The sequence below is a fragment of the Lynx canadensis genome, chromosome A2, assembly GCF_007474595.2.
Source record: "Lynx canadensis isolate LIC74 chromosome A2, mLynCan4.pri.v2, whole genome shotgun sequence".
In the NCBI taxonomy this organism is placed as follows: domain Eukaryota; kingdom Metazoa; phylum Chordata; class Mammalia; order Carnivora; family Felidae; genus Lynx; species Lynx canadensis.
Genome location: NC_044304.2, coordinates 59,043,795 through 59,057,021, shown reverse-complemented (window position 1 = coordinate 59,057,021; position 13,227 = coordinate 59,043,795). Strand labels below are relative to the sequence as shown.

Below are 13,227 nucleotides of genomic sequence, written 5' to 3'. Positions count from 1 at the left end.
TTGTGCTTTTGGTGTCATATCTTTAAACTCACTGCCAAAGCCAAGGTCATAAAGACTTCCCCTTATATTTCCTTTTATTTACCTGTATGTTGTTTTAGCTCCTACATTTAGGTCTCCAATCCATTTTGAGTTAATTTTTATATACGGTGTGAGGTAGGTGTTCAACTTCCTTCTTTCACATATCGAAATCCAGCTCTGCCTACACCATTTGTTGAAGAGACAAATGGGGGTTCTTTCCCCATTAGATTGTCTTGGCACCTTGTCCATCAGTTGAACTTAGATATACAGCTTTATTTCTGGATTCTCAGTTTCTTCCACTGCTGTATACGCTTGGTCTTCTCTTGTCCCATATCGTTAATTATCTAGTTTGTATTTATTTGAAACACTAGAGGGACTCCGTTATTACTATTATAATCTTTTGTTGCTAACAAATGTTCATGGTAAACAATTTAAAACACACAAGTGCCCAAAGTGAATGTCCTGCCCCAGCTGCCCCTGAGCCCACTTGCAGGATGTACCCATTGTGTTTCCTGTGTAGCCTCATTGATGTTTACCTCTGAGTAGTTACATGCATTTGTGTGTATGTATTCTTTCTTTCTCTCTCTAAAATAATAAAAAAAATTGAGCTATACAAAGGGTTCTATGACTTTAAAAAATCAGGAGCATTATCCCCTAAACCCTTTCATGTTAGTTGTACGTTTTACCTCATTCTTTCTTTTTTTTTAAAGTTTATTTGAGAGAGAGAGAGAGAGAGAGAGAGAGAGAGAGAGAGAGCAAGCGAGCAGGGGAGGGGCAGAAGGAGAAGGAGAGAGAGAATCCTAAGCAGGCTCTGCACTAACAGTGCAGAGCCGATGCGGGGCTCGATCTAACGAACTATGAGATCATGACCTGAACCGAGATCAAGAGTCAGACGCTTATCCAACTGATCTACCCAGGCACACCTACCTCTTTCTTTGTTTCTTTGTTTCTTTCTTTCTTTGTTTCTTTCTCTTTCTTTCCTTCTTTCTCTTTTTCTTTCTTTTCTTTCTTTTTAATGTTTATTTATTTTTGAGAGAGAGAGAGAGAGTGTAAGGGAGGGGCAGAGAGAGGGAGACACAGAATCTGAGCTGTCAGCACAGAGCCTGATGCAGGGCTTGAACCCACGAGACATGAGATCATAACCTGAGCTGAAGTCGGTCACTTAACTGACTGAGCCACCCAGGTGCCCCTACCTCATTCTTTCTTAATGGCTCCATAATATTTCGTAGAAGATGTACACCATCATTTCTTTAACTTGTTCCGTATTGTTGCATATTTATGTTTTTTCCTTTTTTTGTTTTGTTTTGTTTTGTTTTTTTCTATTCCATTTCTGCCCTGTACATGTGGGAGCAGTTTTCTCGGCTGGATACCTGGAAGTGGAGTTGCTGATTATGGCTTTTGTCTTAAAGTCATCTTTAACGTTTTTCCCTCAACTGTGCTTTATGATGCCTTACACATATTAGGTACTTAATAAATATTTACTGAAGTGAACTCTAAAGGGTTTTTATTCTGGATTTATCCCTAGCTTGCTGTTTCATTTCAGTAAACTGTTTTATGACACCCTCATGCCTATTTCACTTCCTCTGAAATGAATGAAAGCGTCGGTTATCCAGTCTTCATTTAGCGGGAGCCGTGGTGGAAGGGGTCCAGCTGGGTTGCGATGTCTGCTCCATGTGTGGTGCCAGGGGTACACGGGGGCGGGGGGGGGGGTGAGAGGTCGCCCCGGCCCTCCAGGTGTTTGCACATCTTTTGGATGAGGCAGGTAGGGCCTGCGATGCTTCCCTAAGAGCACACGTGTTGTGATGGGAGTAAAACGGAAGGGGACAATGGATGCTTATCTTGGGTGCTGTCCATGGAGGAGGGACACTGAGATGCCCTCAAAGGAAGGGGAAATTTTGGACAGGTGGAGACGTACTGGGGATGGACCGCTGCCGGTGGTTCTGGGCAGAGGAGCTGCGCAATGAATGCGGAGGAGGTGAGGAAGGTGGCCCCGTGGCGTGCAGGGTGTGTGCAGGGAGCAGCAGGAAACAAAGCTGGAAAGCCGGCAGAGGACGTGCGCTGGGCGGCCCACACGGGGCTTTGGCACCAACCTGTGAGGCGTTGGGCCACCTTGAGAGGTTTTGAGGAAGATTATGTTATTGAAGTTGGTCTGGAGGAAGTGGTGCGCTCAGGGGCATGGATGAAGGGCAGTCTGCATTTCCAGAGGTTTCTATGATGTAACTTTTTCCCTGTCCCTCTCTTCCCATCCTCACCTCTTCCCCCAGCTGTCCGAGAATGTGGTTAATCGCATGAAGGATCCCAACCAGCCTTGCAAAGCTGGGGAGCCAGCTCCGCCTCCTGCCCCTCCGCCTTCTACGCCTTCTACGGGTGGCTCCTCCAAAGGCCCCGAGAAAGGTATGGATGGTTGCAGGGACTCTGGGGGACAGGGGTGGGTGGGGAAGCGGTGGCAAGTAGCCTTCCTGTCAGAACAGATTTGACAGCCAGTGTGGCTCCCGTTTGTCTCTGGGTGACGTTTCTGGTAACTGCTTTTCGGGAGAGTGTGGCTTTCTGTGCATGACAGCACCTTTGCTTAGAGCGCGTGTCCTGGGGCCAGACCGGCTTGCCTCACTGTTCCAGTTTCTCAATGAGTGACAAATGAGGCCGAAGGGCTTGGTTCGGCAATGCAGGTAAGAAGTCGCTGTTGAGGACCCGAGAGAAGCTTTGCCATTACTGTTTGGCATGGTTCAAAGAATGACAGGGATTTATGGGAATTGGGGCAGCATGGGGGAACTGAGGCCATGACTTGGGCATTGGCTTCAGCGTCTCGAAGCAAGCTCTCACGTGAGGCGGTCCTTGGCCCGGCTGCTGGGATGGGTCACCGTGGCCTCCTGGAAGGGCCCGCCAGCCCGCCTGTTTCAGGAGTTTCTCTTCCCATGCCTACGCTGGCCGGAGCTCATTTATCCCTATTCTGTGGGGCCCATAACAGATGAGGACATTTGTGCTTTTCTCTGAATGACTTTCAGCAAACAAAGGAATGCGACAATTTCAGAAAGGATATAAGGTGCAGAAATACTAAGATATTACCCCCAACGAAAGTCCTTGGGGCCGCTGCTGCTCTATCCCATAAACACTTGTTTATGAGAAGCTGGGTCTTAGGTATCGCCTGCAACTTGTCTTTTCTGCCAGTCTTCCATATGAGGTTGTAACATTGGAGAAGGCAGGAGCTGTATCCTGTCCACTCAGCGTTTGCTGACTGCTGGCCGGGGATCAGGGCGCGTGTGCCCGGTGCTGGTGCACAGCGATGAGTACACAGGGATGCCTCCCTTACGGCTCACGGCTCTAGTGAGGGGGCTGGATGTGTAACCCTGTAGGGTACATGTATTGTGATGTCCTAGAAGCATGCCTGTGGCCAGGGTAGCACAGAGGAGTGCCTCATTATTTTAGGGAGGGGCTTCAAGGGGAGATGATGTTTAAACTGGATTTTGAAAGATAGAGCAGAGGTTCAGGTATTCGCCTCTGCATAAATAGAGGCCCAGAGGTGTGGTACAGCCTGGCCTGTGTGAGGCCCTCGAAGCAATTTGCTATCTCTGGAGTACAAAGTGCGAGGAAAGGGGAGCTGTCGGGCAGTGTTCAGGGGCCAGGTCACAGACCTCTGTGCAGTGGCCAGAGAGCTCTGCCTGCATGCTTGCAGCCAGGGACTCTGGCCAGGCCTTCTACCAGCTCTTCCCTGTATTGTCTGCTTCAGGGCTTCCTGAACCTGCCCTGAGATCTTTTTGAGTATCAGTGAAGGGGTGAGTGAGATTCTTGAAACCCTCACATGATGCTCTTTTCCTTTAACAAAAGGGGTGGCTCCCCTGATACCTACAGCAGCTGGTGAGAGAGGGGGTTGAAGAGGGCTGTAACCCAGTACACTTAAAAAAAATTTTTTTCTAGGGGCGCCTGGGTGGCGCAGTCGGTTAAGCGTCCGACTTCAGCCAGGTCACGATCTCACGGTCCGTGAGTTCGAGCTCCGCATCGGGCTCTGGGCTGATGGCTCAGAGCCTGGAGCCTGTTTCCGATTCTGTGTCTCCCTCTCTCTCTGCCCCTCCCCCGTTCATGCTCTGTCTCTCTCTGTCCCAAAAATAAATAAACGTTGAAAAAAAATTAAAAAAAAAAATTTTTTTTTCTAACATTTATTTACTTTTGAGAAACAGAGCATGAGTGGGGGAGGGGCGGAGAGAGAGGGAGACACAGAATCAGAAGCAGGCTCCAGGCTCTGAGCTGTCAGCACAGAGCCTGACGCAGGGCTCGCACTCATGAACCATGAGATCATGACCTGAGCAGAAGTCGGACTCTTCACCGACTGAGCCACCCAGGCGCCCCACCCAGTACACTTTCATAAACTGAATTAACTAGGGAGAGGGAAAAAGTGATGAAAGAAGCCAAGAATGCCAAAATGTATCATGCACACGTCCGTTTCGACTTTGGAAGCTAAAAGAGGCCTTGGTTTTAGTGTTTGGTAGGTTTTAGCAGTTCAGGGAGCAAGAGTGTTGGTTCATTTGTCATTTGGTTTTAGTTGTAACAAAGTATTTTACTGTTTAAACGATTGTGAGTTTGAGTTTCTGAGTGCTGAAGAATAGTCAGCATAAATGGGCTGTCTTGAAGTTGACTAATTTCAAGATATTTTTACTTTTAAAATCAGTGTTTGCTTTTATTTTAGCGATGGAACAAGATTAGAGAAAGAAGTTAAAATTAAATCCTTATGTCACACCATACCTCAGAATAAATGTCAGAGGAAATAAAAGATTTAAATGTACGAATCGAAACCATAAGAGTACAATAATAGTACATACAAGTACAATAAGTAGATTTTCTAAGCACTTCATCAAGTGAAGAAACCCTGAGTTGAGACAAAAAGTGGGAAGTGTAACTATAAGAAATTAGGCAACTTAGAAAAAATAAATGAAGAATGAATGATAAACTAGGGAATTGTCACACGACAGAGTATTAATAGTCCTAATATTGAGAGTTCTTAAAGCTCTGTGACAACTCAGTAGAAAATGTGCACAAATCATCATAAACATGTGATGAGATTCTCCACTTGGCTAATAGTGAAAGACACACGTAAAATAGTGAGTGCCACCAAGGGGGCAGGGAAGTGGACAGGCGCCTGCGTGGAAGGTGGGAGTGTGGGTCAGTGTCGCAGTCTCTGCCACAGGTAGATATGTTATTTTTGTAGTTATGACAAGAGAAAACTGTATGGAAAGCAAAAGTAAATATGATCAATTACATGTCAATAAAAGCTGCTGTAAGTAAACAAATAAGAACAGGGAGCCTTATGTCAAAGGAAAAACTGGGTAACAGTTTACTAATTTTTACTCCCATTTGAGAGCCTGGCATGTTACCACAAGGCACTTGGGTGTGCCCTCCGCACTGGCCGGAGCACAGCCATGCCCATCCTTCTGTGAGCGGTGGTCTGCAAGCGTGAAGCATAGGGTGATTACTTTTGGAAGTGCCTCCCTGAAGGGTTGAGTGCTGGAGCCTCCGAATTCAGCATGCTTTAACAGGTCTTTGCAGTGGGATAGCAAGTCCTCACGGATTCTCTCCCAAAGCGTGGTTCTTTCGCAGTTTTCTTGTGCAGCCTGAGACTCTGCTGCTTTAGAAACCTGTGTTGGAGGGTCGGGGCGCCTGGGTGGCGCAGTCGGTTAAGCGTCCGACTTCAGCCAGGTCACGATCTCACGGTCCGTGAGTTCGAGCCCCGCGTCAGGCTCTGGGCTGATGGCTCGGAGCCTGGAGCCTGTTTCCAATTCTGTGTCTCCCTCTCTCTCTGCCCCTGCCCCGTTCATGCTCTGTCTCTCTCTGTCCCAAAAATAAATAAACGTTGAAAAAAAAAAAAAATTTAGAAACCTGTGTTGGAGGGGAGGGACATGTGGCCAAGGCCACAGAAAGTGTTGAGCTTTGGCTGAAAGATGGTTTGGGAAGGGTGAAGGCGGTAGGGAGAGGGAAGGGTGACAAAACCTTCAGTGTCACCAAGTGGTGGCGACTGTGGAGTGGATTGGGTTTCTTGGAAATTGCCAAGGTCATGGCTGTCAAGAGGTAGCTCCCCTCTAACAATATTAGAGGTGATGCAGGTGGAGTGATAGATAAAATGTTATTAATGTGGAGGTGTTTGCCACTCTTAAGACTAGAGATCTCTAGAATGGGCTACTAAGGGAAACACTAAAGGAGCTGCCCCACTCCTCCCCTCGAAAGGATGCGAGTGGCTGGCCTTTCTGCATGAGGCAGAGGAGAGGGTTCCCTCAGCCTTTCTGGGCCGGCGTTTGGGAGATGACCTAGATTCGAGGTAATTGCAGAATGAGGAGTGATGGGTTGGGAACACGGCACTCAAGTGGCTGTGCCTGCTGCTCGCCCCAGGCAGTGAGCAGTCCTGGTAAGAAGGAGGGAATAGATTGCCTTCGGGCTGTGCCTCTACAGGCTGGCTGGGTCAAGGGTGTGTTCTGTGTCTGTAAGGCGTATCCATCCAGGGTGGTGCCCTCCTGAGCCCTCTCCCAGGTGACTGCCACGCCTTCGTTGATCCCGAGGAGCTGCTGACTGGCCTTTTCTTCTCATCCCTTCACAGACTCCAAACCGCCCAGGTCTGAGTATGGTGGTGGCCGTCAGCCCTCGGGGGTGGAGGAGGATTTCCTCAAGAGGTAAGCCCAGGTGTCCATTCATCCCTGGCCCTGCGCTCTGATGGAGCGTTCTCTCCTCTTGGGGTATCTTCCCCTTGCCCGAAGGTCTGAGCGCTTGTCTTACCTACACTGCACGAGAACCCTACCGGACAGGGGGCGCTGGGCCTAGTTTAAGGTGAAGAAACACCAAAGGTAGCCTGGGAGTGTTGATTGCTGACGTTCTTAAAAATACACTTTAAAAAGCTAGGACTAGCGGGGTGCCTGGGTTGGCGAGCGTCCTTCAGCTCGGGTCACGATCTCATGGTTTGTGGGTTCGAGCCGCACATTGGGCTCTCTGCTCTTACACAGAGCCTGCTTCAGATCCTCTGTCCTTCCCTCTCTCTGCCCCTCCCCTGCTCATGTTTTGTCTCTCTCTCTCTCTCTCTCAAAAAAAAAAAATATATATAAATAAAATATATAAATAAAATATATAAATAAAAATTAAAAGTTAGGATTAGCTTTGCACAGTGGCAGTATCGTAGCCAATGAGGTTTATCTGAGGTGCTAATTGAAAACTTTTCCCAGTACCCTGCCATGACAACTTGAAGTATAGTCGGGGTGGAGGGGTGGGGGTGGGGGGGAACTAGGACTAAGTAGCTGAGTGGGTGGACCCTCTGTGCCTGTGTATGCGTGCTGGCATATTTTTAGAGGTAAGAAGAAGAAAGAAAAAGAGCCCACACAATTCTTACTAGTTGCCTAGATGGACCGCTCCAGGCTGTTGGTGACTTTCCATCCACATAGGCCACAACCACGGAGAGCTGGTTACACCTCTGAACCGGGCCCTTCGTGCCCTCCCCTGAGGCTAAAATGGTGGCTAAGGCACAGAAGCCCTCAGAGTGCAGGTCTGCATCCTGATTGTGTGCTGCACTAGTGACCTGGGAAGATCACTGCATTTCTCTAGGCCTTGGCGAAGGCCATAACTGGAGGATCTCTTTGATTGGGGTATTGTCAGGATTAAATATGTTAATAAAGCACTGAAGCCCAACACCTGGGAGTTCTCAGTGAACGTTAACTGGTTGTTATTGATTGACTTCCTCTACACCCTTTAGGACATTGGCCTTTGTAACAGAGGACCCAGCGAGGTAGCTTGGGGGGCCCAGTGTCAGCCATAGTCGGGTGGCTCGATCTCAATGAGGTCACCTGAGCTGGGTCTGTTCCATAGTCATGGATTGAAACCCACATTCTAAGAATTTCTCCTCTCTGATCCTAAGAGGCCTCTCCAAGAATAACTAACCTGAACCTTTTTGTTTATTTTTTGTACTTTTAAATATTTAAAAAATGTTCACCTAACACATGCTAATGAAAGATTCGGGAAGTATATAAAATGGAAAAAATCACCCATAGATTCATCATCTCAGAATAACCCCTCTTAATATTTTGAAGTGTTTCTTTCAAATGTCTTCTTTCCCCTAATTTAGGATTATTTTTTCAAGTTATATATATTTTTATAGTTTTTTAAAATAAAGTTATATATAATTTTATGTTGTTTTTTTACATAGCTTTATAATTGTTTTCCATTTGTTACACCTGCTTTGTAAACAATTTGATTTTTTTAAGTTTATGCATTTATTTTTGAGAGAGAGAGAGAGAAAGAGAAGAGCATGTATGTACACGTGCCAGGGGAGGGGCAGAGAGAGAGGGAGAGAGAATTTCCCCAGCAAGCTCCTTGCTGTCGGCACAGAACCCAATGTGGGGCTTGATCCCAGGAACCGTGAGATCCTGACCTGAGCCAAAACCAAGAGTTGGACGCCTAATCTGCTGAGCCACCTAGGTGCCCCAACAATTTTATTTCTAAAAGTATTGTTTATTGTTTCTCACTTTTTAGATTCAGCCTATTGACAAATCTAAGTGTATATTGGTCTAATGATGATATAGTATACCATTGTACCATGTATTCTTTAACTTGACCTTGATATTGGACACTTAAGTTGTTTGCATTTTTCTACGCTATAGTAAATAATTCTTGTAAGAGCATCTTGGTGCTAATAACTTTTTTCTGTCTTTAGGATTATTTTAAGAGGCAGAATGCCCAGAAATAGGTCAAAGGGTAGGATTACATTCAAGACGGGAGAGTTCAATGTTCCAAACAAAAGACTGCTGTCATCTAAACTGTTCAAGCTTTCAAGTAGAAGCAGAAGAAAGTGGGGCTTCCCACCCCGCCTGCCCACTGTGTAGGAGTGGCTAGCCAGGGATCTGAACCTGTGCCCTGAGATTCTCTGGTTTGGCACGTGGCTGGCTGATTCCTCACCTGGAGGTCAGGTCTCCTTCTTTTCCTAATCTGTCCTGGCTGAGAAAGTATCACTGCATCCCCTTGCCTTGGGGACTGTCACAGATTCCTGATCCTCTCCCGCTGGCCTCAGAGATCCCTTGGCCCCTGCCAGCTGCGGTGTGGACGCAGACCTTTTCTTGGCTACCTTCTGCCGGTCACGCCATCTGCATCTCTCTTCTGGCACAGGTATAAACAGGAGCAGGCCAAGGTCCAGGACGAGTTGTTCCAGGTGGTGACGAGGGAACGAGAGGCAGCCACCAAGCACAGGAGTGCGTCCATGCAGCGGGGGGAGGGCAGCGTTGACCAGGACAAGCGGAAGTCAACCCAGCTGGTGAGTGCAGGTCTTCTGAGCTGGCGTTTTGTGTTCCGGCGGCTCTGGGAGGCGGAGGTTAGGCCCTGGAGCCTGATCTGTATGAGGCCCTGGGGCCTGGCTTCATCTCTGTAGAAAGGGTATCTTTTTGGGGACCAGGGGCTTGAGTTCTTCTAGCCCTGGCTCTGCCACTGACTTGCTTTGCTGCCTCTGGCCTGTATTTTCAGTCTCGGGGGTGCTCAGGTTTATATGGTGAGGGCTGGATTGCTCAGCAGTCTGGTCCCACTCTGAAACTTCATAGTCGTAATGGGTATGTGTGCCAGGAGGGTATGAAGGGAGAGGACTAGGGGCTTGGGGGCATGTGATAATGAGACGGAGAACACAGTTTTCAAGGTAGGCAGCCTGGGTACGAATCCCAGCTCCCTGCTTACTAGCTTGGGCCCGTCCTCCAGTGTCTGTGAGCCTTGGTGGAGGATTGTGACGTTTGCACACACACAGGATTGCCCAAGGGATTAGGGAAGATGATAACTGTCCAGGATTTAGCATGTGCCTGGCAGATTATAAGAGCGCCCCATTATTGCCGTTACTGTTATTAATACATTTAAGTGATTGGAGACTGTTAGGATTCTTACTGCCGTGAGTGAAGGCTTTATTTCACAATACCAAAAGTCTCGAAATGTCCCAGGGTTGACTAATTCAGGGGCTCACTGGCATCATCATGGAGCCCCGCCCTCCTTCCACAATGCCGGCCTCAGTGTGCCAGTGCACTCTCCGGCCAGACACCCCCACAGTTCAAAGATAGCTGCCCTGCTCCCTACCAGGTCTTCTGCAGATGGGGCCACCCTCAGAAGAAGAGAAGACTTTCTTGGAAGCCCCCAGCAGAAAGCCTCTGACATCACATTGGCCTGAATTGCATCAGGCGCCCATGGCTAACCCAGTCCTCTGCAGAGGAACGGGGGGGCTCCACTGATTGAAGCGAGGGCTCCTTTCTAGTCACATGGGGCAGCGGGTGGGTATCCAGATGGAATCAGGGCTGACGGTAATAATTCTTCCAGTTCCGTTTCCATGTGGGAAAACCCCCGCACGTCCAAGAAATTCTCTGACACCAGCTGGGTGTCCTACAGTTAAACTCCGTCCTCAGGCTCCAGAGGGTAAGGGCTCAGTGCACAAGACTGCCCCCTTCCCCCACTTCAGACGCCAGTCAAAGTCCAGGTTATCACCTGTGCCTCTGGCTGACTGGTTGTTAATTAGAGGTTCCCATGACCCCCTTGTTTGACCGATTTGCTAGAGTGGCTCACGGAACTCAGGGAAACATTTAACTTCCTAAAAGGATTATAAAAGGATTTAGCTCAGGAACAGCCATATGAGAGAGGTCCATAGGACCAGGTGTTTAGGGAGAGGATGTTGACCTTCCTTCCGTGTCCTGTGCCAGTGCCCCACTCCCCCAGAACCACTGCATGTTCACCAACCTAGAAGCGCTTTAAACCCAGTTGTTTCGGGGTGAAACTGGGGGGGAGGCTTCATTACCTGGGTGTGATTGAGTAAATTGTTGGCCATTGGTGATGGAACTCAACCTCCGGCTCTCCTCCCCTCCCAGGGGCTCGGGTACGGCTGAAAGTTCCAACCCTCTGGTCATTTGGTTGGCTCCACTGATAAGCAGTCCTCATCCTTAGGTCCAGTGTAAAAGTCCTCTCGTTAATGTAAAAAAAGACACCTTTCTCTCTCTCATCACTTCGGAAATTCCAAGGGTTTTAGGAGCTCTGTGCCAGTAACAGTAGATAAAGATTAAATATTTAGTTCTTATTCTAAATCATGAAATCACAGCAAGGAGGGTGGGGAGAGGGAATGGAGGAGTGGCTGTAGCAGCATCTAATATCGTCTGCCTCAGAGGCCATGGGCTGTGAGGCGAGCACCTGTCTCAGGTGGGTTGCCTGATGTACCCTGGGCTACACAGAAGGAAGTTGGGGACGCAATGAGACCACGCGGGACTGTGCCCTGGGTTGTGGTGGAGAGGAAGGCCTCTGCAGAGACATGGAAAGCTGCGGCAGGTACAGAAGGAATGCTGGTTGAGCTAGGCCCTCTGGGAAATATGAACAATGTAGGGTCTTTGCTCTTAGGAAATTTTCAGTCTAGCGGGGAAGACAGATTTAAACCAAAAACTTAGAAAAAGGGCAATTTGGTGACAGTAAGCGTGAAATGGAGGTAAGGTTGACGTGCTTGGGAATGCAAAGGCAGGGGTGCACCTGCTGGTAGCAGACATGACTTTGACTCAGCCTTGAGCGATATGGGGCCCCCAGGCTGAGGGAGCATCTGGGGGGAGACAGGTGGATGTGGAGGAGGTGATGGGACACAATGAGAGAGGTGAGTGAGGCGTGAAGCCACCTCATAGAAGGCCTCAGACACCTCGCAAACTTGACCCACAGAATAGCTCGCCATCGCTCTGAAACCGCGGAGGAGTCCCTGGAGTTCATCAGGATGACGATTACGTGATCTGACTTGTGTCTTTAGAACCCTGTGGCTTCCTGGTGAAGAATCAGTTGCTGCAGAGAGAAACTGGGGTGAGGACATGGTTTTAGAGAATCTTGCAGTGAGTCTCTGAGGGGCAGGCAGGTTGTCACCCCTTGGCAGGGTGCTGACAGCCAAGTTGAAAGGACCCTCGTTCTGGAGATGAAGGGTTAATCAACATGGCATGAGCAAACCAAGTTGGCCACGTGGGATAGTCACCTAGCATGGAAAATTGCAGCCTACACATGTGGTGTCTCTTCATTCTCACCTGGAATGTGTTAATTATGATGAAAGGGAATTCACAACTTCCTTTCTTTCTCCTGTAAAGGAGAAGGCTGGGTCCCCGCCTCCTTGAGACAGTCCTTGGAGGAGAACCTTTACAGGCGGGAAGAGGCTTAAATGACCTTCACCACAGGTGTGTGGGTTTTCTTTTTTAATAAAGGAAAACTTTCAAATAAGATGCATTCTACGCCCCCCAGTTTCTGGATGGATAATGCTCTTCTGAACCTGAGTTCTTAAGGAAGAGCAAAGCAAGTGACTTCCTTCATTTTGAAAATGTTGGTTCACTACTTTTGTGGGTGTTCCATTTTTTGGCTGTCCAGCATCCATCTGTCCATGCAGTTAGTGCCCTGTTTTCTTTTGGGATTTACCCGTCTCCTGTTGTGTGTTATCTCGGTGGGATTGCAATTCCAGTGCCCAGCTTCCTTGATGGAAGCTAGATCTCCTTTCTCCCCTGGCCTCGGGATAGCCAGGGCCCAAGGGCAGCCAATCGAACCCTTTTTCTGAGGCCTTTTTGTTTTGAGTGAGTGCGGAGGTCGGGGTAGGATTGCTCACTGTAGCCGAAGGTTGCTCGTGAAGACCTTCATCTAGTGAGGCTGTCTTGCTGTCTCCCGTACCTCCACGACGCCCACTCGTTTCTGTATGGCTCTCTTGCCTTCTTTAGGATCGAATCACCTGCCGATTACCTGCGGTCAGCTCTCCTTTGCTTGAGTTAGCTGGAGTTGGTTTCTGTTGATTGGTGCTGTAGCAGATGCAAGGGGACACACGAATGTGGTTTTGAAGGCTTCAACCAGTCAGTGCTCAATGCGAACGGAGGAGAAAGGAAGTTAGGACCGGGCCCTATTTTGTATGTCAGCAGGGGCGTGAGGCACTCACCTTTATGCTGAGCGATGCCACAGCCATCACTTCCATTTGGGTTGTTGTGGTTGGCAGGGACTTTTAGTGGAGATAATTCCTTAAAAAAATTTTTTTTTAAACACTTACTTATTTTTGAGACAGAGACAGAGCATGAACGGGGGAGGGTCAGAGAGAGGGAGACACAGAATCTGAAACAGGCTCCAGGCTCTGTGCTGTCAGCACAGAGCCCGACGCGGGGCTCGAACTCACGGACCGTGAGATCATGACCTGAGCCGAAGTCGGACACTTAACTGACAGCCACCCAGGCGCCCCAGATAATT

General features: G+C 48.5%; 1 protein-coding gene across 2 annotated transcripts in view; it reads left to right on the top strand.

The window, feature by feature from the left end:
- CHCHD6 (coiled-coil-helix-coiled-coil-helix domain containing 6) overlaps window positions 1-13,227 on the top strand; it is a 251,259-nt gene that overhangs the window by 17,436 nt on the left and 220,596 nt on the right. For both annotated transcript variants that reach the window (XM_030307553.1, XM_030307552.1), the window contains exons 2-4: window positions 2,283-2,412; window positions 6,596-6,668; window positions 9,142-9,286. In XM_030307553.1, the coding sequence (XP_030163413.1) occupies window positions 2,283-2,412; window positions 6,596-6,668; window positions 9,142-9,286 (348 nt within the window). The remainder of the gene's footprint in view (window positions 1-2,282; window positions 2,413-6,595; window positions 6,669-9,141; window positions 9,287-13,227) is intronic.